We start from the raw sequence: 23916 nt of genomic DNA, 5'->3' as shown, positions 1-23916 counted from the left end.
TTTCCTAATTTCCTCATTTACTGCAGTCTCCTCAGTGGGAATACTTTCAGTTTTTAATTTTGGTTCCATCAAGAAGGCATTCAGATGTGTCACACATTTGCCATAAATTCTGAATGTTAGCACTCTAGTTGCTCATTAGATCACTGTAGTAAAACTACTGCTCACCAGGGAAGTCTGCTGCTGGTATTCAAAGTGCATGTTTCAGTCTGCATGTCAGAATTTTTTTATGACATAGAAGAGGATTTGAGAAGTCAAAATGTGCCCTAATTTTTCTTTCTGCAGCACTAATCATACTTTCTATGGCAAAATGAACCCCCTCATTTTGTTCCTTCTTAAATTAAAGGTTTTAAGAATTACCACTTTATTCCAACCAAGATGGCTTCAGGTGTGCCATACGTTTGTCATAAGTAGGACTGTTAGCGCTCTAGTTGTTCTTTAGAACACTCTGGGAAGCAGCAGTAGAACACAAAGGAATCAACTGACAATCTCTGCCCTTGTTGGATGTACATGTTTTACTGAGAATGTCAGACTTCATTCTCACATGACTGAGAAAGATAATGTGAATTTACAGAAAATATGCTCTCAGTTAGCTTATAGATCACCTTCCAAACCTCTGTGGGAAAAGCATGAGAAAATAGTTTTCTCTCAAACATGATTCATGATATCACAGCAGAAGGCTTTTTCACATGGTAAAATCACCTTAGAACACACCACAATTCCTAAAATTAGTATGGTACCATCAACAAATTATTTATAATGTAACTAAAGTCTTTAAACCTTCTATTAACTGCAATGCTTTTTAATGAGGTGCTATCATGTATATTGGTCCCAAGATGGCTGCCAACACTTCTTGGATGAAGTGCTGACAGCCAATCAGATCTCACGATGAGATGTGTGGTTAGGCTCCGCCCAGATATATATGTGATTTTACTTTTGATTTTCTCAGGAACTAATGAACGGATTTACACCATTTAAGCAAAAGTCACATGCCTGACCTGACGACTACCTCTTTGCCAAATTTCAAGTAATTTTGTTCAGCCGTTCGGGCTGTACCTTCGACTAAAGGTCCTATGAGAAAATGCATGGGGAAAACTCGTTTTGGGACCCCCCTTTTTTCTCAGCCCCGCTTGACGAATCACCCCGAGACTTTCAGGGTAGGAGCTGAGTGGAGCGCCCCAAGCGTTTTTTTTTGTTGCTAATAACTTTGGCCTCGTTTTGAGGAATGTCCACTGCACTTTCCAAAAAGGCACTACAAAATGATTAGTTTTTGCATGGAAAGTTCCGGGGTGATCTGTCAAGTAGGGGCTGTGAAAAAGGGGGTCCCAAAACACAAAATCCTGATGCAATTTTCATCGACCTCTTTAGGCAAGGCTACAGCAAAAACTGCTTAACGGAACTACACCAAACTTGTCAGGAAGCTAGATCTTAGTTTGTAGATTTTGCTTTTTATGATTGGAAGTAAGTCCATTCAGTATTTTCAAAGGTGCACCAATTAAAAAATAAAGCATTCTGAATGGCCCAGGGAAGTTTATTAACTTTTGGCCAATTTGCTGCCTCAAGAGTCAGACTCCCGCAGAAGTGAATGCTCTGATTGGCTGCTTGCAACAAGATAAAAATTTTGATGCGAGCCATTATGGTCCCACCTTGCCATAATCAAACAATGCGGACTTAGCTGCCATTTTGTTTTGGTTCTTTTGAGATGCCATCAGTGATGTCATAAATGATGTCATAGAACATGTCATGAGCAATATCATATGTGAGGTCATAAGCAGTGCATGGTGTTTGTGTAAGTTATTGTTAGCTCTGCTAATGATAGCTGGTGAATGTATGTGTGTCTTTTAGTTTAAAAAGGTTAATGTTGTCATTGACATATTCACCTAATATATAAACACCCAGTAGCAGTCACAATTAGGTAGTTATAGATAGGACCACTTTTCCATGGGAAATTGATTATGCTTTGCTAAAAGGTTTGGTGAATCTTCACAAAATTTCCCAAAATAAAGGTCTCATCCACCCCAGATCCTTCCTAGAAAGTTTTGGGGTGATCCATCAAGTGAGGACCGAGAAAAAGGCAGGGTCCCAAAACATGTTTTCCCCAAGCAAGTTACTATAGGAAATAAACAGAGTTACATCAAATTCAGTAGAAAGCTCAATCTTTGCCCATAAATCATATTTTTAATGATTTGGTGTAAATCCATTTAGTAGTTTTTGAGAAATTCAGGTTAAAAATGTATGTGTATATCATGTCCCGGAGGATGTGCCGACATGACAGATCTAAAGATAAGATCTGATACACTCCCACTACATCAACAAAGATGTAGTGGCAACAATTTTAGTGCTTGAGGACTCAGTCACCTGTCCTCACAAAAGGTTAAAAAAAAACATGAAGGGGTAGGTTAGAGATGGCCTGAAACCCTAGGCTGGGGCCAACAATGGTAAAATGTAACCATTATCCCCCAGGCCTGTGTGATGTTGTTTAGTGGAAGTGGGCGTCCCCCCACCCCTAGTCAATATATGGGCTTGGGGACCCCTTTCAATGGGGCTGCATCTTACTGTACAGAGGTCATTTTAGCTAACCTTAGTGTAGGATCTTTCTGCATGGTTACACCCACTTTTTGCCTGGTGCTAAACTGTTTGTGGGCTGGTCTGACTGGGATCCTGCTAATCAGGACTCCAGTCTCTCTGCTTTCTCTCTTTAATTGCTGTGTTCCCTTATCAGCCCCTAGTATATGGTACTAAGGTACCCAGGGAATAGGTACCACAGAGGTCTCCCATGGGCTGAGGCATGTATTATGCCACCCTTGAGAGACCATACGAAATGGAACTACAGGCCTGCCATTGCAGACTGTGTAAGTTGGTGCATGTACCACTTACTGAAGATATAGTTTTACTACATCTAAGGGTTGTTGCACTTAAAACATATATGTCACCCTTATAGCAGGCCTTTTCAATCCTGAAGGCAGGGTGCTTGGTTCTAAGTAAGAGGGTGCCCCTGCATGAGCAGGACACCCCAACAGCCTACAGAGTTCATTCTCCCGAGTTGTCAGTGAAGCAGCCATATACTATATAGATGGGCACCGTGCAATTACGCGACGACCATCTCGAAAATGGCTGCAACGAATCCTATTATGTTTGGTATCAAACATGTTGGAATCATACCTGGGTGGTATGATTCCAAGCACTGGAAGAGCCCACCATTAGGCTCTCTGTGTTCCCGGTGCCAACCTTCTCATCCCAGACAGCACAAAATGGTTGCTGCTGACCTGAGACATATTTCTGCCCTCCTGCTGCTGAGCCAGGCTCCAGCAGAGGAAGGTGGAACAATAGAGATCCTGTCACAGGGAGGTGTGACCACCTCCCAGACAGAATTTTGTGTATTGGGACCTGGTGGTTGCGCTCGAAAACACCTGAATGTCTGCATGAGGGGCACATTTGGTGTCCCTGTGCATACTCCAGTTCAAACCAGTTCTGGGAGCCGTTGGCTCCCGCTCTGGCGTGAAACTGGACAAAGGAAATGGAAGTAACCTCCCCCCTGTCCAGACCCTCCCCTGGGAGCATCCCATGAATCTTCCCAACACTTTCCCTGGGGTACTTAAGGGCTTACCTGGGTGTAGGTCTCTAGGTTCGTCGTGGGATAAGATTCAGATCAGACACCACTGCACTTCTACCGACTGGGCACCCTGGACTTCACTGGACTTCGCTTAGGCCTGACTTCATCTCCCTTTCAGTCTGCTGTATCGTCCGTGACTGTGCATCATAAAGAAACCTCCAAGGTCTGTGAAGCATCAAAGACACCTGAAATAATCTCCCTTGGAGTGATGGAGTCCCTCCTCTGCATTTGCAGGCACCACAACTAAGTCAACCGGTCTGCAGATCCTGAAGTTCCTCTGGACTCCGTGGGCTCTGCAACACAGGTGGTAGTTTTCCACAGCTCCCGAGGCCTGCTCCACCCTCTCACCAAGTTTGAGGCCAGTATTTCCATGGGGAGTTGCAATAACTGAACCCCTGTGTACCGCATCCAACTTTCAGTTGCAAAAGCTAATTGGCTTATTTGCAAGAAGATCTTTGGGCTCCAAGTAGCCCCAACCTCAAGCATCTCCTGTGACCAGAATCTTCAGCCACACCACATCGTGTGCACCGTAGCCTGCATCTTTTGGTGAGCTGCTTGAGGTCCTCTCGCGACTCCAGTACCTCCAGCCTGTGGGTCCACTTGAGGGTCACACTTGTTTCTTTTGGCCTCCTCTGATTGCTCGGGGCCTGCCCTGACTCCCCTGCCTTTGGCGAGTCCCCTGGACCTGGGTGGTCCCGAAGTTTCCCCTTCTTTGATTCCTGCATGGCTTGCCTTTGCCAAAGCTTGTTGGTGCTCCCGCCGGACACCGACCCCTCAGCACCCAACATCCTTCATGGGATAGCTCGTATCCAAGTCCTGGTCTTCCTCAGCGTCGGATGGTCCTCACAGCTGCAGAGTCAAGGTCATCGTCATCTTCCCTGAAGAACCTGACATCGGAGGGCATTCGTCTTCCAAGTCTCCTGGTCACTACTGAGTGACATAGAATCTGTCCCCTCTGCTTTCAGGTAACCTTCTTCAAGAATCCATGTTGGGATTCTCACAGACACTTTCTCCTCTTCCAGCAGCTGCACTTTCCTGAAGTCCTCCATTGGGTTTGATGGTGGTTTCAGACACCACTTCACACGTATGCACCTGGATTCCATGGTGTAGGTAACATGGGTACTAGGGTCTTGATGGGTGGGGTGGCTCTCCAACCTTCTGTCTTCTGCTGGGTTTCTTCAGGGGCCATTGGAAAGGGTCCATCATCTTTGAAAATCCAACTGCGACTTGCACATAGACTTGTACTTAGTACGCGGTTGTGTTCCCATACTGCACACTCTCTCCGTCGGGTCCCTATCTACTTTCCTTGGGTGGTTCTGTGGTTCCCCAGCAATTCTACGACCTCTCGACACCGTCCTGACTCGGGTCGTGGTTCTTATACCACTTTGTTAGTATATGGTTTGGTCCCCCCCCCAGGGCCCCTGTGGATTTCGTGCAATTTACTATGTTTCCTTGCTAAAGTGTTGTGTGCATTGTGTACATCTCCGTGTTGGAGATACTTGAACATTCTAAAGAGTATTATATAATTAGGCTTTCCTGTTTTCCATTTCTATTTTTGGTAAATCTGGTGGGGGGGTTTCAGTGTTCTCAAGTGATTTCAATATCTTGAAAAAACAGTGGTTATCAGTAGTTACACATTTTTGCGCTATTAAAAAAAACATAAACAGTTTTGGTCCGGTGTTTATGGAGCATTTTGCTTTTATTATTGCTTGTTTTCTGCACTGATAGCGCATGGTATATAAACAGTGTAGGTATAGTGTATATGAGGTCCAAATAGATTTTTGCAAATTATACTTATTGTAGTACACCTTTAAATACTTCTTCAGTGAGTCTTTGGTCATGTGCGCTCGCTCTTTCCTTCCCATGTAAACTTCTATGTAAAGGCCCTCTCAACAATTGCACTTGAGACGGGCAACGCCAACACAGCCAGTACACAATTTGTTAACTCTGGCCACTGACATAGCTTTCGATGCCAATACTGGTTCACTTGAAGATTGCGATTTTCAGGGCATGTTCTGCAACAATTGCTTTGAGCTTGGCGCTTATGCCCTCAGAGTTATTGAAGCAGTCAAAAATGAAGCAGCACTTTTGAAACTACAGAAGAAATTCCCCTTTACGGAAGGGATCTAGAACTTGTACAGAGTACCACAGTGAGGTTTCATTGTCTTCAAATGCCATTGATGGTGAAGGGACATTTCTACGCTTATTGCAAGCCATTATACATACATTGTAAACGAAAATTTCCTGAATTGCTCTTCAAAATTGCTTTGATTACCAAGTGGCAAGCACTCTAACATGGAACATGTTGCAGTGAAAGTCACTAAAGGTGTCGCCCAGCTTACTCTCAAAGAGATGTTTCACATCTACACCAATCATGCTGAACACTTGGAAGACAAGGGTGTTTTCAGACTCTAGATTTTTATTATGTCCGCTACAGCAGTTATGTTTTCCTGTAAAAATCTAAGAATGCAGTAGAATGTACTTTTTTTTACATCACTATCAATATGCGACCAAAGACCCTAAACTTTCTTGCCTTTGGCATTATCACTCAGCAAAAATTCTGTAAATGGTTGCCACATGGATAATATAACATTCATAGCCCCTTCGACTGAGAACCATCAGCTAAGGTACATAGTTGGGATGACTCTTTCTTTGGTGCCACATAAAGCACAAAATGAGAAATATTTGCATTTTAGTTCCTGTGCATAAGAAAACAGTGCACCAGAATGGAATAAAAAGTCAAAAGCATTCCTCATTAACTCTGAAGATTGTAAAGATGCTTTCAGCATACCATCTAACAAGTGGCAAGGGTCTCTTACAGGGAAGCACTTCAGCTGAGGTAACAATTTAGACAGGTCATCACACAACTTTTTCATATACATAGCTTAATCACTGTAAATACTAACAATATCACTCCAAACTTTAGTGAACTTGAAAATAACCTTTTTTGCAGAGCATTCCAAATGGCACTGCGTTCCATATTTTCCAAAAGTCTGGTGTGATGTTTACACAACTATCCGAGATGCTTGGTGATAGCGCTCTTTTCACATATACTTGCCACTATACCTTGCAATGAATGTTTAAAGCCTGGGGTGTTGGCAATTCAACATCCTGGCGACCGTGTCGGACAGGCCGGCATACAGGGCGTGGCGGCCTGCTGGTTGAGGTCCTTCTTGGAGGATCGCTCCCAAGCGGTGCGTCTCGGGGACTTGATCGGTGTTAAACAGTCCATCCCATGTGGAGTGCCACAGGGTTCCTCCCTGTCACCCCATCTTTTTAACATATACATACTCCCCCTTATACAAACCTTGAGGGACAAACAGGTGAGAGTTTTTAATTATGCAGATGACCTGCAGCTACTCTTCACCTTTGATAATTCCGAAAAATCTATGAGTCATTTACAGTCAACCATGAGGTTTATTAAATCCTGGATGGATCAAAATCAGCTGAAACTAAATCCAGGTAAAACCGAAATGGTACTGACTGGGGACAGTGCTAAGTACTGGGGTCCTCACTATTGGCCTTCAGATCTGGGTCAAGCTCCGCAACCATCACCATCGGCTAAAACGCTTGGAGTCATTGTGGACAGTGACCTTTCACTAAAAACACAAGTGGGACAAGTGGTCTCCAAATGCTTTTACCAGCTAAAAAACAATCAGGAAGGTCAGGCGACTATTAACGCCAGATGCTATTACCCAGGTTGTGATCGCCACTGTTCTGTCCCATCTGGATTACGCGAATGCCATCTACCTGGGTCTCCCAAACTATTTACTCAAGCGTCTCCAGATGGTGCAGAACTATGCTGCTAGGTTGATCCTGAAGCAACCAAGGTGGCAGGCGGCGACTCCTCTCCTCATCAAGCTGCATTGGCTTCCGGTCATACAACGTTGTTCCTTCAAAGCAGGTTGTATGATCTTTAAGTCACTACACGGCAAAAGCCCTAAATTCATTAATCAATTAATCACCAGATACGTTCCCTCCCGTAACCTTCGTTCACTCCACCTAGGCCTTCTCCAGACCCCTCCCGTTAAACTTAAACGTTCTGGTGGACGTAGATTTGCCATATTGGCCCCCTGCCTATGGAACACCTTTCCCCTGGAAATCCGGTCCTGCCAAGATCTCTTACCTTTCCGGAAAGCACTGAAGACCTGGCTTTTTAGACAAGCTTTTTAATCCATCTTTTCTACCTTCGATTGTGTTACTGGCAATTTTAGCGCCAAGAAACTAATCAGTGTTAGTGCGCTCAATAAATGATTTAATAACATAACATAACATAACTACTATCAATACTGACTCACTAGAATATGGGGGCTGATGTATTAAGGGTTTTTACCCATTCTCTGTGGGTAAAGGTGATTACACATATTAGGAAAGATTTTTATAAAACCAGCCAGTTTACCTATGAGTGAAGAATCAACCGCAGCCAAAATATCAAATATGATTTTGATATTTCCTGATTCTCAACAGTTTATAAAATAACTAAACAAGACCTAAAGCATGCTTCTAAACCCTGCATCTTTAGACTAAATGCCACAAAACTGAAAAAAGCAAAAGAAAGAAGAAACAATATTTTAATGGCATCCCTAAAGAACAGAACTCAGCAGCCCAGAACTGTTAGCCCAGTCGTTCTTACTGCTAGCTTGTATAACAACATTACATTGTATTGGCCCTTTCAGGAAGAAAACAATGACTCTTTCAATCTCTTGTTCCTTTCTTTGAATAGGATTAATTTGTGGTTGTGCAGGTGTTTTTTCAGTGTTTATGTTTTCACTGGAGACGGCTATTTCTCTTTCAGAGTGGCTTTATCAGTTATTATAGGTTTAAACCTAAAACCGGACAGCCTATATATAATAAATACATATTTTTATAAATACTTGGTGTAGTTCTTTTCACTTAATCTATACTATAAGATTGTATTCCGGTAAAACAAGCTGCTTTACACTCCTTCTGGACTCAGCCTGAAGGCTGCTCTCCACAGCTTACAAGAAGAATGACACAGCTGTTCCTGTAAGTAGAAAAAAGGGGGGGGGAAGTTGTGTTCACGGACAGTTGAAATATTGGATATTGAGGCCCTCACACAACCCATAGGGTGTCGTGATTCACGTACCCCTTCGGATGTATCGCGTCATCATCGGGCTGCTCCTGCGTCGAGTCGGCTGGTGCAATACCCGACGGGCTCTTGTTTAAGGAGCACTCTTATGGAGATCTTTTTATCCAATGAAGCCGGTGGTTGAATGGGTGTGTGGGGCTCTAGGGTGATGTAGATGAAAGGTGTTGATTGTTAAAAATAGGGGTCGAAGTGCTTTCTCAACCAATTTATTAGGAAGTCTTCTCCCCTAATTAAAAAACTATGAGGTTGAGTGTTACTAATTTAGGATTATAGACTAGGTTATGTACACTGCCTCAATCAGGTCGACATGTTTCTCGCTCTGTTGGAGAAATACTCTGGCGATTCCTCAGGACCAAAAGATGTTCTCTATCTACATCTAAAATCTATCTTAATATCTTAATTGACAGTGAGCATTCTAAGTCACAGTTATAGTATTACCTGCAGCTCGGTCTACCCTAAGCAATCCAAAGGCTAGTCCACTGCAGTTCCTGGTAGATAACGCAAGGAGTTCCTCGCGTTTGACACGCCGAGTCTGTGTCTCGAATACACCTACCCCGTTCTACCAGGACTGGGTGGCTCTCCACAGCTACCACTTAGAGTGCTTTCTAAGGTTGTCTAAGACCTCTTAAATCACCATAAGGGTTATCTGTACTGGTGCAAGGTGCCCACTTACATTAGTGGACATCATATACCAGGCCAGCCTCTCACAATAAGGGTTGGCTAAAATGCCGGAGCTAATGATATAGTTGCCTGCTTTGCATCTTCCACCATCATCCCAAGCGTAGAAGAATTTCTTTCTGTAATGTGTATCTGCAAGTGTTTTACAAGGTGAACATTTTACAACGCACCTCAATGGGTGTTATATACAGTGTCAAGGATCCAATTATGCCATCAAGCTCACATTATATACTTAGGAATCTCATATCGAGTAGTCCCTTTGATGTTATGTAAAATACCAGTTACACCTTTTAAATTTGACTGTTATAAAGGCTGTATGCTGAATTTTAACATCTGTATTAAGAATGTTTCACGATAAAACATGTCATTTATTGCCTTATGACTTATTTTCAGGGGTGGCTGGAACAACAGTGACAATCACTGGATCCGGACTTGGGTCTGTCAGTTCGGATGTGACAGTGACAATCGACAAAGTGGCGTGTGTTGTTCAAACAGTCAATGACAGTGAAGTGCAGTGCATCATTGGAAATCACATAGGGGGAAACTTTCCTGTTGCTTTCCACCATGCTGTGAAAGGTTATGCTGTAACAAATGTATTCTTCATGTTTATATTCAGCGTAGACACTATCTTCCCACATGAAGGTATGTAAATTCTGAAACTAAAGGTATGAATACTTTTTCAATTGTACAACTATTGCATGCACAAATAGAGTATATTCTTCATGGTTATTAGTACAAGTAGAATCAATTAATGTTAGAAATGCAGTTGGTGAATTCCTAGGAAAATCAAAAGTTACTGAGCCCCATTAGAGTCAATGGAGGTATTTCACCTCAGGTGTCCTAGAACATCTGCACTGAAGATTCTCAAATATAGTACTTTGATTTGCAATGTTGCGAGGCAGAGCAATCTAAAGCTGACCCAGAGAGATGCTAAAGCTTGCAAACTCAAAATGTATTAATGCATAAAATAACACTCAATTAATCATTGTACAGTCAGTGTTTTGTCTTTAAAAAAAAGAAAGAAATATTCTAAATTTTGCAAATAAAATTACAAATATTTACAATATTGAAAGTTCAAGCCCTTGCAAAATGGACCTCACAGAATAACTAGGGTGACAATCACATATCCTGAAGAAATGTCACAAGGGGCAACTAATCTCCTAAGCCTAGTATTTTCCAGCCTTCTGTATGTAACAATGGGAACATGTGCACATTAGCAAATAACCTTGAAAAGAGAAATACAATATTAAAACATTTATTCAGATTGTCATTATACATATGTCATGCCTACTGTTTTAATTGTAGTGGTCACAGTTAAATAAACAATGCTTACAGCAACTAACATTACCATTTGTAAAGAATGACCTTCATACTTTGTTAATACCTTTCTTCATGAACAGACCTAACCTATTGTGTTTGAGGTAAAAAGCAGCTTTTTTGACATATAACTTTGTTTTCAAGTTCCTTTGTAATCTTTCCTGAGTCTGTAACACTTGGACTCAGCTGTCCCAGGACCCCATCAACCACTGAATCTGGTGGCTTATTTTGCTGTGTTTCTTGCCCTTCCTGGATACTGACATTCCCCTTCCTGGGAGACTTAAAGTTTGAAATTTCTCCATGTACAAGAGGGCCATGTAGAGGTTCACCGCTGTCTCAAGGCAGTCATCCTAGCAATACCTGGAAGTGCCCAAGTATCTTGGGAGTACCACTTTTCTAATATTTCTAATTTCTCTCTGCAAATGGGGCTTTATGGGACTCACAATCGTACACAGAATGGAGTAAGGCAGGTTTGGCCAAGTACATTTTAGTAACAGAATGGTTGGAGAGTGATGTGAACACCTATATTTCCTCTCCTGGAAGACTTAAAGTAAAACATGTTTCCATGCACTGGAGACCCATGGAGAGCTGCACTGCTGCCTTAAGGTAGCCTTCCTGAATGTCACTGAAAGTGCCCCAGTATTTCGGGAGCACCTGCTTTCTAATATTTTGATTTGATTTTCTCTTTGCCCCACGTCTTTAGGGTGCATGCCATGATTCCTTCAGCCTCTCTTTTGCTTTCTTAATTTTTCCTTGTTTTGGCCAGGCAGCCCCAAACACTTGTTTTCAATGCAGATGCTCCAGCCTTCAGGGGCATCCATGCACACACAAACGTGGCCATGCCTGCACCAGGTGGACCAAAAGGGGACTGCACAGTGATCTCCTTGAATCCCCACAGCCCCTGTTGGCTCCCACACTGCATTACACACTATCTGCAGTACTGTTGATGGATCTGGTTGTCTTCATTACTCACTGTTTCCCAAGCACCTTCAGTGCTTCAACCTCTGTTGCAGTGTTTTCTGTGCTACGCATGAAGGCAAACAAATAATAACTCAATCCAAGTAGGAGGTTTAAATGGAGTTTGAGGTGCTTGCCTCTTGGTGGCAGCCACCAGGGCTAAGGTCCAGTGGGCATCTGAATCCCACAATTTAAAAAATTGGGGTATTAGCCTTCTTGCTACTTCTGGCTTCTGTAGAGGCTTGGACCTGCTTTCCTGTTAGCCTGGTGACCTCCCAGCATGTGCTTTTTCCTGCAGTCAATTCAAGATCCTTAAATAGCTGAACACTCTCTTTGCCTGAATTCCATAGTCACTGGGGCCTTGCACCATTTCAGGATGACTTTGCACAAAAACATTTTCATTTCCCCGAGCAGTCTACCACCACTAGGCTTAAAAGGGAATCAAGGAGCTGTTGTGACCAGCCAGAAATATCTGACGTGGCTTGCATTTTACAGATAGCTGATTGGGATTTTTAGGCTTCTGTTCCTCCATGCTCCTTCTCAACTTGCTGAGCCTATGCAGGGTGTTGACAAAGGAGTTTTTTCTGTGACTGAAGGGGTACCACCCAACCTGTTGGTGCCATATCACTGTCCAAGACTTACTGGCACTAAAAAGTACCAGACCCTGTCTGATTTACTCTATCCTGTGTCGGATTATAGGTTCCACCTCTCCCTGAGCCAAGCTCCACTGACCTATTTCTCGCTGTTCCCCCCAGAAGTCTTCAAAGGTACTCATAGCTAGAAAGCAGAGATATACGCCTGGGCCTGTCTTTTCTGAAGTACTGGGTACATCCTTCCAATGAATTAACAACAACAAATAAGGTAATGCAAGAATGCTTGAATTAATCTCAGCCACTGGTGATTACCCCGGACTGCATTGCATATCATTGTTTTTTGCCCACTCTGCCACTTTAGAATGAGACCGTCCATGTACAAATCAGTCAGGCATTCATTCTATCACCTTGTTGTTTCTTGCAGTAGATACCTTAAATGCAATGAGTATGTGCAGGCGTGGGGTCTGGTTTCACTGGACCCATGTCTGTACACTGCTGAGAAGGCCCAATTAGGTTTAAACCAGTCTGGGGTTGTTTGTGTTCCCATCTGAAGGGAGACCATGCCTGGCAGTTTGAACTGAGCTGTTCCTTGTGGATCAGGGGCAAGGCTGATTTCCATACGCCATGTCCTTGTCTAGAATGTCATAGTGAGTGACTGACAGTGGCTGAGATTTATTGGAGCACTCCGTTCATTGCCTTGTTGTTTGTTGCAGCAGATTCTCCTGATTAGCAAGCAGTTACAAAATGATGATTATAACAATTCCAATCCCTCTTACAGCCGAATAATAATCATCCTGGAATAGACCTATTGTTTCCAAGGGCATTTGATTTGTCAGGTGGTGCAGCAAAGTAATTAATTCACACAGCCAGGCAACTAATAGAATGAATTTTATTGAAGGGGGGGGGGGGGGGGGGGGGGTCAGAAAAATTTACAAAATTATGAAGTATGTTAAAGAATCCATACTTGTTAAAAAATACCATATATTTGGATTCTGAGCCCAGTAACATGTACATAACAGCAGTGCTAAACCTTTCTATCATGTTCCATACTTGAGTTAGAGTGAACACAATTTACACATTCTATGCCAAGGGAAGTATCACACAGGTTGCACTATAGAAAATGAGAACAGTACAGTTCCCTTTGATGTCTAATTGACTCAAAATAGTTTCTACTGGGCTCCGTCGGTCACAGTGCAACATCCCAAGTCCCAAGAGCAAAAAGTCAGGATCAACAGTTGAAAAGAGCAAGGAAACAATCAAAGCAACACTTCTTTGTTATGATAAACCCTCCAACTACAGAAAACATAGTTAGGGAAAAGTCAAGTAGAAACCAAGGGAGGGACAGCCATGATGGATAGGGAAAAGAAAAATTAATGAAAACTTGAAATGTACTAACTGCGGATTTGCATTTAAAGGTTGCTGCAAACCCTCAAGCACGTAATTGACATTTTGGCTTTGAAGGGAGAAGGAGCAGCCACAAGAAGCAACAGCAAACAGATCCAGGTGCAAGGTTTTTCAAGCCCGCAGCTGTGGGATTTGCACAGCGTGTTCTGATGCCTGGAAACCATGGGACCCCACAAGTGACCATGGATTTTGGACACCCAGGCACCAGAAAAGCAGTTGAACAGTTATCTCATGGATGACAGACAGGGACAGATGGAATGATACTGACAAAGGCATGTTGCAACTCTGACTGTTTGCATGAACGTTTTACATGCCCCAAATGAACATAATTTTGAAACTAAAGAGATGCTATTCTTCCCAACAGCAGATCATATGAGCCAACCTGTCCAGCAATTTCTTTGTGTTTCCCTCTTTATGATTCAGGTATCTCTTCGTCACCTGACTGTCTGTTCTGACTGTCACATTTTCCCCTTGATGCTGGGGCTGAAACTTAAGCAAAGCCTTCCCCACTGTTGAAAGCTTCCTCTAGTTGGAAAAATGTATCCTCTCTAATCAAGACCAAGGACATCTCTACTCCAAACACTGAATGGCTGCTCCCCACTCTACAGGGCATCATCAGTTGTGAGCGTGACTTGAATTGGAAGATAGAGAGGGACACCCATGAGAATCTGTGAAGAATCTGTGACTAAAGTCCTGAACTCCTGTCTCTCCAGTGTCCAATGTGACAACAGGTAATTCATGAGGGGTTTGAGATAGTCTGGCCCAAGGCACCAGTGCTGTTGTTGCCATCATGAGACCTTGGACTTAGGCCAGTCCCTGACTGCTGCTTACTTTTTACCAGGAGCTATGAAAGAGATGTTTGAAAACGTTGGTGTATGACAGGTGAACTCTTCCCTCCTGAATGTTCAATAGTGCCCCTATGAGAAGCCTCTTTTGTCCGGGCTTCAACTGGGATTTCTGTAGAATGAGAACGAAACCCAGGTGCATATTTACAATGGCAATGCGCCACCGGAACGACGTTCTTGTGGCACAATGCCCTGCTCCATATTCACAAAGTGTTGTTAAAACACTTTTTGTGGCTTGATGATGGTGGTGAAGTATTATAAAGCGAACAATACCCTAAGGTGTCTAGGTGCTAGCCATGAAGCAGACAGATACAGCTTAGATAGATTAAACAGCCATGGTTTTTTTTAGACCCTTTCTAAATTTTAGCAACCCTGTCTCTTTTTTGAGTGATGTTAGTAAGGAGTTCCACAGTTTGATTGTTGTAATAGAGAAGCTTTTACCACCCCACCTGGCCCTTTTTTTCACCGGACAACAAGATTCTCAAGCTCGGCGGATCTGAGGGATCTTGCTGGGATGTAGGGTCTGATTCACAGAACTAACTTAAGACAGAATCCTAAACTTACTACCATTTTGGTATTCACAGAAGGCACTTACTACCATTTTGGTATTAACAGAAGGCACTTACTGATTTTGGTATTCACAGAAAGCACTTACTCATTTCGGTATTCACAGAAGTTAGGACTCCTAACTTTAGGACTCCTAAATGCCTTCTGTGAATACCGAAAGTCTTAAAGTTAGGATCTTTCTCAGTTTAGGAGTAGTAAAGTTAGAACTCCTAACTTTAGGACTCCTAAATGCCTTCTGTGAATACCGAAAGTCTTAAAGTTAAGATTTTTCTCAGTTTAGGAGTCCTAAAGTTAGGAGTCCTAACTTTACTACTCCTAATCTAAGAAAAATCCTAACTTTAAGACTTTCGGTATTCACAGAAGGCATTTAGGAGTCCTAAAGTTAGGACTCCTAACTTCAGTGAATATCGAAATGAGTAAGTGCCTTCTGTGAATACCAAAATGAGTAAGTGCCTACTGTGAATACCAAAATGGTAGTAAGTTTAGAAATTTGTCTTAAGTTAGTTCTGTGAATCAGGCCCGTAGGGTTTAACATTGTTAGCCGGTTGCCTTGGCGCTAGGTTGTTCAATGATTTGAATGCAATGATGAGGGATTTGAACTGTATCCATTTTTCTACCGGCAGCCAGTGGACATGAACTAGGGCTTTGGTCACAGAGTTAAATTTAGAGATTCCAAATAGTACTCTCACTGCAGTGTTTTGAACAGTCTGTAACTTTTGGATACCGTGTTTAGAAGTGCTGGTAAAGAGCATTGCAGTAGTCCAACCTTGATGGTATCAGTACAGATATCACAGTTTTTCTTAACACCAGGGGAATCATGTGGAGTATTTTCCTGAGAATTTTGAGAGTGAAGAAACAGACTGAAGTGGTGGAATTGATCTGCGCTTCGAAAGAGAGCTTGGTATCTATGATCACTCCAAGACTTTTTGCTTTAGGTACTGGCGTATGAAAGGAGCCAAGTTGGACAGGTCACCAACTGTCAGTCCAGATGGAGGGATTGTTACCAAATATGAAGACCTCAGTTTTCGAGGAATTAAGTTTCAAACAGTTGTCTGTCATCCAGGCTCCCTATATGGCCCATACAGTCATACAATCTGGTGGCTGTAGAGCTGAGTAATCTGCTCACTGAGACAATTATTTGAGTATTGCCTGTGTAAGAAACAAGGGCAAATCTGTAACTTGTTATCAATTTGGCCAGAGGAGTGACAAAAAGATTAAAAAGTGTTGGGCTCAGGGAAGATCCCTGAGGGACGCCACAAAGCAATGAAAATCGGGGGACTGATAGCTGCCCAACTCAACCCATTGAGAATGCTCAGACAGAAAGGAGCCCTGCAGGGAGAGCTCTTTATCCCTGATTCCAGTGGAGGCCAGAAAGTCCAGCAGCAGCTCATGATTGACCATATCAAAAGCTGCTGACAAATCCAGGAGGATCATAGCAGCGCTTCCCCCTCCATTTAGCGTCCACCTGAGCTTTTCAGTGGACAAAATAAGCTCCAGTTCTGTGCTATAGTGGGCACAAAAGCCAAATTGGGAGGGGTCCAGGTTAACGCTCAACACTGCTTTGTAAATATGGTACCCTTTCACGCAGCTATCTGTGTGAAAGAGGTGTGCAATGGGTGTTGCTGTGGGCGCTCCACCACAACACTCATCGCTTTTTGACGCTACGCCAGATTTACGATGATGTGTAATTCTGAGTCGGTGCCAAAAACTAATGTCAGCAAGAGCAGGCGTTGGAATCACGATACGTGAAGAAATACTTTTATTTTTCCTCGTTTTTGCTTTTTCTATGTATGCTGCATTATGCAGCAAACATAGAAAGAGCAAAACGCCACAAACTATTGTTTATGTGCAGGAAGGTGTCCCTTTCTGCAAATAAAGAAGCATTAAATAATTACGATGTGCTACTTCTATGTGTGCTAAAAGTAACAAATTGCCTTTATTGATTGTTGATGTGCAGGAAGGGACACCTTCATTCACATGAACAATAATTACTTGCAACGCAGGCACCCTTGCACCAGAGTGGAAGGGTGTCTGTGTTGGTGCTTGCAGCTAACTTTAGCGCCAGCACTAGGGAAAATGAAGGGGTGCACTGTATTGTTGTAAATACGGCACATCCCTGTGTTTTAGAAATGTCGGAGCGCTGCGCTGCCAAATTTGGCGCAGCTCTGCACTCCAACATTTTCTTGTACATATGTACTCAATTTCTTCCAGGACTATGCATACTCTCTTCACATTGACCTCCGCCTTGAAAAGAAAAGACAAAAGACATATCAATCAATCATTCATTTGTAGAGCGCTCTACTCGTTGTGAGGGTCTCAAGGCACCGAGGGGGGGGGGGATGCTGCTACTGTTCGAATAGGTCTTGAGAAGTCTCCTGAAGGTCAGCAGGTCCTGGGTCTGTCGCTGGTGGATGGGGAAGGTGTTCCATGTCTTTGCGGTGAGGTAGGAGAATGATCTGCCTCTGGTGGTCGTTCAGTGGATGCCTGGAACGGTGGTGAGGGCGAGGTCAGCGGAGCGAAGCCGGCAGTTCGGGGTGTAGAAGGTGAGCCGTTTGTTGAGGTATGTCGGTCCGGTGTTGTGGAGTGCTTTGTGAGCATGGGTGAGGAGCTTGAAGGTGATCCTCTTGTTGACGGGGAGCCAGTGCAGGTCTCTCAGGTGGGCAGCGACGTGGCTGTGGTGGGGGATGTCGAGGAAAAGGCATGCGGAGGCGTTCTGTATGCTTTGGAGCATACAAATGATAGACAGAATGCGAAGCAAATCAAACATTCACCTCAGTCAAGAGATCTGGGTAAAATGCATCATTCTTTTGCTAACCATGACAACCCAGCCACATGCAAATCGGTCTTGAGCTTGTCCTCATAGGAACAGTGCAGCTCGAACTGCCAAGCCAGGTCCTCCCTAGACTAGAAACAAGCAAAATGGGACCGGTTTCGGGAAATGACCCCTTATCAGCCAGGCTAGCTTGAATGCTGGGGCACAGTGAGCCCGGGACCCACGTCTAGGCATACCCGGATACCCATCGCAATTATGGCAAGAAAGCAAAAGACACACAAGTGATGGACAAAATGTGAAACAAATCAAACATTCACCCCCAGTCAAGAGATCTGGGTAAATCCATCATTCTTTTGCAAAAGTGAAGAAGCATCAAACAGCCAGCAATTAAGGTACGAAAAACATTTGAATCCCTTCCGATTGTGAAGCCACCACTAGTGCAAGTACCTTTGTGATTACCCTCAGGGATGAAAAGAGCCCAAAGGAAAGAACTCAGAATTGGAATTGATCTGGTCCCACTGCAAAACTAAGATTACATTGGCTTTTTGCATAAATAGGGACTTAAAAATATGCATCTTGATAGTCCAGTGTTGCCTTATAATGTCCTACTGCAATCAAAGGGATTACGTACTGCAGAAAAATCTTTCTGAAAGGTTTGTAGGCCACACATTTGTTTAGGAACTTGAGGTCAAAGACTGGACAGTGTTTCTCATGCTGTTTCAGAACCAGCAACAAGATGGAGGAAAGACCTTTTCTACACTGGTTGTAGGGAAATCAGACAAATAAACCCTTCTGTAGCATTGATTGTTTTCCTTGTCAAAGGGCTTACTGCTTTAAGGAGTCTGATGGAATAGGAGTTGCTTGTGGAGGACTCTGATTTAACTTTATAAAATTGCATTTAAAAAAAAATAGTTAGAAGATAGGCCCTACTCCTCCTAAATCTTTGATGAATATTAGGGGAAACAGTTGCAGTCTTGCCCCTACCATATAGACAGGACTTTGGCTTTTGATCTTGAAAATGGCAGACTGAGGCTGGGATTTGATAGACCATGAAAGGGGTGTTTTCTTTCCTCAACCAAATGTTTCTGAAGCAACAAGCTTAAACTACTTTCTTCTTCTCAGCTGAATTGTGTACCATCTCATTAAGCTGTGGACAAAACAGCTTTGGACACAGGAACAGCAGACATTGAATGAGAAACCTTTGCCTAGCATCTTGTTTATATGGCTTCCTCCACAAGGTCCTTCTACTTTCCACTATGGTGCCTGCCGAAGTCGTTGCAAACCATGTCAAAGGAGACAACAGAAAGGAAACAGGATAACAGCTCCTTGTTGGTGTGAATGGTCTTTGGATCTGAATTCTGTTGGAGGCAGTCAAATAAAGACTGAGGGCCCGATTCACAGAACTAACTTAAGACAAAATCCTAAACTTACTACCATTTTGGTATTCACAGAAGGCACTTACTCATTTTGGTATTCACAGAAGGCACTTACTCATTTCGGTATTCACAGAAGATAGGAGTCCTAACTTTAGGACTCCTAAATGCCGTCTGTGAATACCGAAAGTCTTAAAATTAGGATTTTTCTCAGTTTAGTAGTAGTATAGTTAGAAGTCCTAACTTTAGGACTCCTAAATGCCGTTTGTGAATACCGAAAGTCTTAAAATTAGGATTTTTCTCAGTTTAGTAGTAGTATAGTTAGGACTCCTAACTTTAGGACTCCAAAATGCCTTCTGTGAATACCGAAAGTCTTAAAATTAGGATTTTTCTCAATTTAGTAGTCCTAAATTTAGGACTCCTAACTTTAGGACTCCTAAATGCCTTCTGTGAATACCGAAAGCCTTAAAATTAGGATTTTTCTCAGTTTAGGAGTCCTAAGGTTAGGACTCCTAACTTTACAACTACTAAACTGAGAAAAATCCTAATTTTAAGGCTTTCGGTATTCACAGAAGGCATTTAGGAGTCCTAAACTTAGGACTACTAAATTGAGAAAAATTCTAATTTTAAGACTTTCGGTATTCACAGAAGGCATTTAGGAGTCCTAAAGTTAGGAGTCCTAACTATACTACTACTAAACTGAGAAAAATCCTAATTTTAAGACTTTTGGTATTCACAGAAGGCATTTAGGAGTCCTAAAGTTAGGACTCCTAACTTCTGTGAATACCGAAATGAGTAAGTGCCTTTTGTGAATACCAAAATGAGTAAGTGCCTTCTGTGGATACCAAAATGGTAGTAAGTTTAGGATTTTGTCTTAAGTTAGTTCTGTGAATCGGGCCCTGAAAGTTTTTTGAAGGATCTGTGTGGCTAAAGGCGGCTTAAGTACTTGCTGTCACTACAATGTTGGAGGCAGCAAAATCGTTTTAGCGAAGCTTCAAGCTTGCGATTCACTACGTCAGATAAGGTGGAATCCTCCGATGACAAGGAATCAATCGGAGGATGCCATGGAAGAAAGGATGGAATTGACTTTTAGTAATTGAGGAAATTCCTCTTCAAACTTTAGCACTGGAAATAATGTGAAAGAAACGCGAAGAAGCGCATAGCATTGCTTTGCTTTACTTAGCGCCAATGGGACATTCCATGAATGGTGCAGGGGCGTTCCCATGGACCAAGCAAGGTTTCTGACGCTAAACCCAATATACTAAATAAAGTGGACAGTGTTTAGCATAAAAAAATAGCTCACCTTTCAACCAGGTGCTATGAAGGAAAAATGCTTTTTTTCTTGTTTATTTTCCGACTTTGCATGTGTGCTGCACTGTGCAGCACACTTACAAAGTGGGAAAATGTTTAAAATTAGTCTAAGCAAAGTATTTTGTACTGGACCTTACAGTAAAAAACCTATGCTTGACTCACAGAGACACCCTTGCACTATGGCGCATAGGTGCCTCCGTGGAGCACTGCAGCTACTTTCTGTGCTGGCGTTAGGGTGAGGGGAGGAGAGTGCCCTATTTCAGTAAATTTGGTGCTCTCCTGCTCTCTCCTCCTCAAGCAGCGTAGCATTTGCTGCTGCTGCTGCTGCACTGCACTGCGTGAGAAATTAGTAAATCTGGCCCTTTGTGTGTTTGAAGTTAACATTCATCATTTCTGTTATTCTCTAATAGGAATTTGTTTTACTTAAACCATCAGTTGGTGAGTGTAAGCACGTGCAGGTAGCCAAACTATTACAGATGAATGTTCAACATGCTTGAAATACTAATGGTGGTACACTAATCTTTAGCGGAATATATCAGGGCACCAGCTCTAATCTCATTGTTAGTGAATCTGTATACTGCTAGTTTATCACCTGCAGTAAATATCACCAGTCATGTTTATTGAGGCACTCTGGGAAACTTATTTCATCACCATAATTTCCAGCATTTAATCAACTATCACCAGTGAATAAAAAGATAGTGCTGGTGGTAAATATATTGCTTTCCGAAATATTGTTGTGTGATTCCTACTGGTATCACAAATTCCTTGTATCACCAAATTCACCCATTTCGCCCCAACCCCACATAACAACTGTAGAGAGAGGCAAACAGCTCTGGATTGGCCTGATCTGATACCATCTGAGAACCCTGGTCATTTTGAGTGATCATCATCATTATCTGGTGAGGATTCTTCTGATAATCTGGTTATCTTGTCATTATGAAGTTACTAAGGGTGGTGTTCTAAGCATTACTAATAGTAATATTATCCCATTTTGTTATTCAGTAGAGTCGATTTTAGCACCAGGTTACATTTTTCATTTGCAACTACCGGTTCTATATGAAACGGCTGCTAGAAGGCAAGTATATAAGGGAGGTATCTTATTGCTAAAAAATGGAAAAAAGAGAAATTCATGAGCCTCAAATCAAGGAAACGAGCTAATCCGATTAATTAAGGGAGACGGAGAGAAAGCTAAGTCTTCTGAGTCTTCCTGAACTTCCACAGGTTTGAATCTTAATGCGGGCAGGTGGGATTCAGTTTCATTATATGGCAGCTGCAACCAAGATTGAGCGTCATCTCAAAGACTTCTGAGAAAATCTAGAGACTACAAGAAGAAGTTTGCCTGATATCTTAGTGCGCAGCCAGGGAAAATCACTTAAGATGGTCACCGAGAGGAAGGGGTCTGGAGGAGTATACAGCTTTGTGCACTAGGTAAAGTGATTTGAACTAGATCGGTTCCTTAACTGGCAGCCACTACAAAATGGCCAGAAAAGGGGCAATGGGATCTCTTGGTTTAGACCCAAAGCTAATTTAGCAGCATACATTTACACGAGTAGACGTTTTGGGATTGTGCTTTGAGGGAGTTGCATAGATATATTGGTATAGTGCAATCACAAAGAAATGAAAGCATTCAAAATGTGTGCTCTCTGAGAAAAGGAAAACAGATAAAGTTCAATTTTAAAGTAAGAAATTGAAAAAAAGAAACAGACTGCAGCAATAGTATGGATCTTCATGGAAAGAACTGAGTCAATTTTTTACACTTGCGACAGGGACTGAGTTTTGACCTAGTGAGAGAAGCCAAAATGGCAGATCCAAAAAAGAAGGCTTCACTGGTCGTAAAATTTCGGTCTGCTCTCCATTTAATTTTAATTGATTGGTGCACATCTAAATCTCAACCCCACGGTCAATCATGCAAATGAGAGGCGCATCACCCTATATTTCCTAAATAACTGTGTGTCATTTGTATTCATAAAAAGGCCAAAAGACTGGATAATATGAGCCAAAGGAATCTCTTAAAGTCTATGACAAATTGCTGATCATTCTGCTATTGAAAGATACAAACCACTTTACTAACTACTAATTTTTTATGACAACTCATTTGCTTTCTCCCCTTTCAGGTAGCTTTGGTGGTGGCCAGATACTGAGAGTGGATGGCACAGGCTTCAACAGCAATAATGCCCACATATTTATATGCAACTCGGAATGCAGAGTTAACCAAACACTATCAGATTTAAGTACTCTCTTTTGTGAAATGCCACCTAATAATGGTAAGTAGAGAAGCACACTGAAGATATTTTGGGATTTTGTAATACTGCTACTGAATTGTTTTATTGCAGGTTGATGTTGGATTTATTGAATCAGGCCAAATAATACAATAAGTATATTGTACATCCGATGATCCCAAGTATTTACCTCAGAACACACCTCTTCTAAAGACCTAGTTTAAATCCTTTCTGAACCAGTGTTGGAAAGTGGGTAATTAGCAGTGGTAAGTATGCATCTACCACTGGCAATAAGGTCACTAACTAGGGCTCAGTATAGGTCTCAATACATTTTCCAATGCTCCACCCTGGATAGCTTGGCTGCAAGCAGTCAGGCTTAATTTAGGAGACAGGTATGTAAAGCATTTTAAAACACAAGTTCAGTACATAATTATGACACAACACGCACTAAAAATCCCACACCAATTTATAAAAATAGGAAATAGTTTTATCTTTAAGATGACACCAACATGACAAAGATCCAATTGAGGAAACCGGAGATACAAATATTTAACGATGAAACATTTTCTAGCACTTAGAAACATATATTGCCACTCTAGGACATTTGGTCACGCTTGACCGGGACACTTTCAGGTAGACCACGATGGAGCCCTGAGCTTTTTCCGGCGGGTTCCCTTGGTGCTCCTCACCAGTCCAGATTTGGTGAGGGTTCGCTGGCTTGACTTTTAGGGAGCTCTCGCTCAAACTCTGGAAGTCGGGCATCCAGAGCTCTTCAGCGGATCAAACCTGGAATCCGGGCCAGGTCGTGGTTGAAGGTGGCCGGCTTGGCTCTTGGGGTTGAGTCGAGACCTTAGGGAGCTTTTTTCCAAAATTGCTCCAAACATCTCCAAACATCTGGTACTTCTTCCTGAAGTTCTTCTTGAGGGTCCAACAAGTCCAAAACACAATCCAAGGGTCTGGAAGCTCCAAGATTGTCCTTAAAAAATTGGGACCACAATTCCCACATTGCAGTTAGACAAAACCCTTACAAATCCACTGGACGCACTTCACGAAGGGGTATCAAAGTGGTGATGTTCCATGTGAGCTCTATTAACCTGTAGCTGCAGGTAGTCCACTGTTTAATCTTTTAGAAGCACAGTACATCCCCAGGTCTGTAGTT

The 23916-nt window shown here is 42.5% G+C and overlaps 1 protein-coding gene across 1 annotated transcript in view; it reads left to right on the top strand.

Moving 5' to 3' along the window:
• The window catches only part of LOC146830898 (fibrocystin-L-like), a 1500901-nt gene that overhangs the window by 868127 nt on the left and 608858 nt on the right, over nt 1-23916 (top strand). The window contains exons 41-42 of the mRNA XM_085605087.1: nt 9792-10040; nt 22653-22802. Coding sequence (XP_085461213.1) covers nt 9792-10040; nt 22653-22802 — 399 coding nt within the window. The remainder of the gene's footprint in view (nt 1-9791; nt 10041-22652; nt 22803-23916) is intronic.

The sequence above is a fragment of the Triturus cristatus genome, chromosome 5_1 (genome assembly GCF_964204655.1).
Source record: "Triturus cristatus chromosome 5_1, aTriCri1.1, whole genome shotgun sequence".
Lineage (NCBI taxonomy): Eukaryota > Metazoa > Chordata > Amphibia > Caudata > Salamandridae > Triturus > Triturus cristatus.
This window is presented reverse-complemented; position numbering and strand designations above follow the sequence as displayed.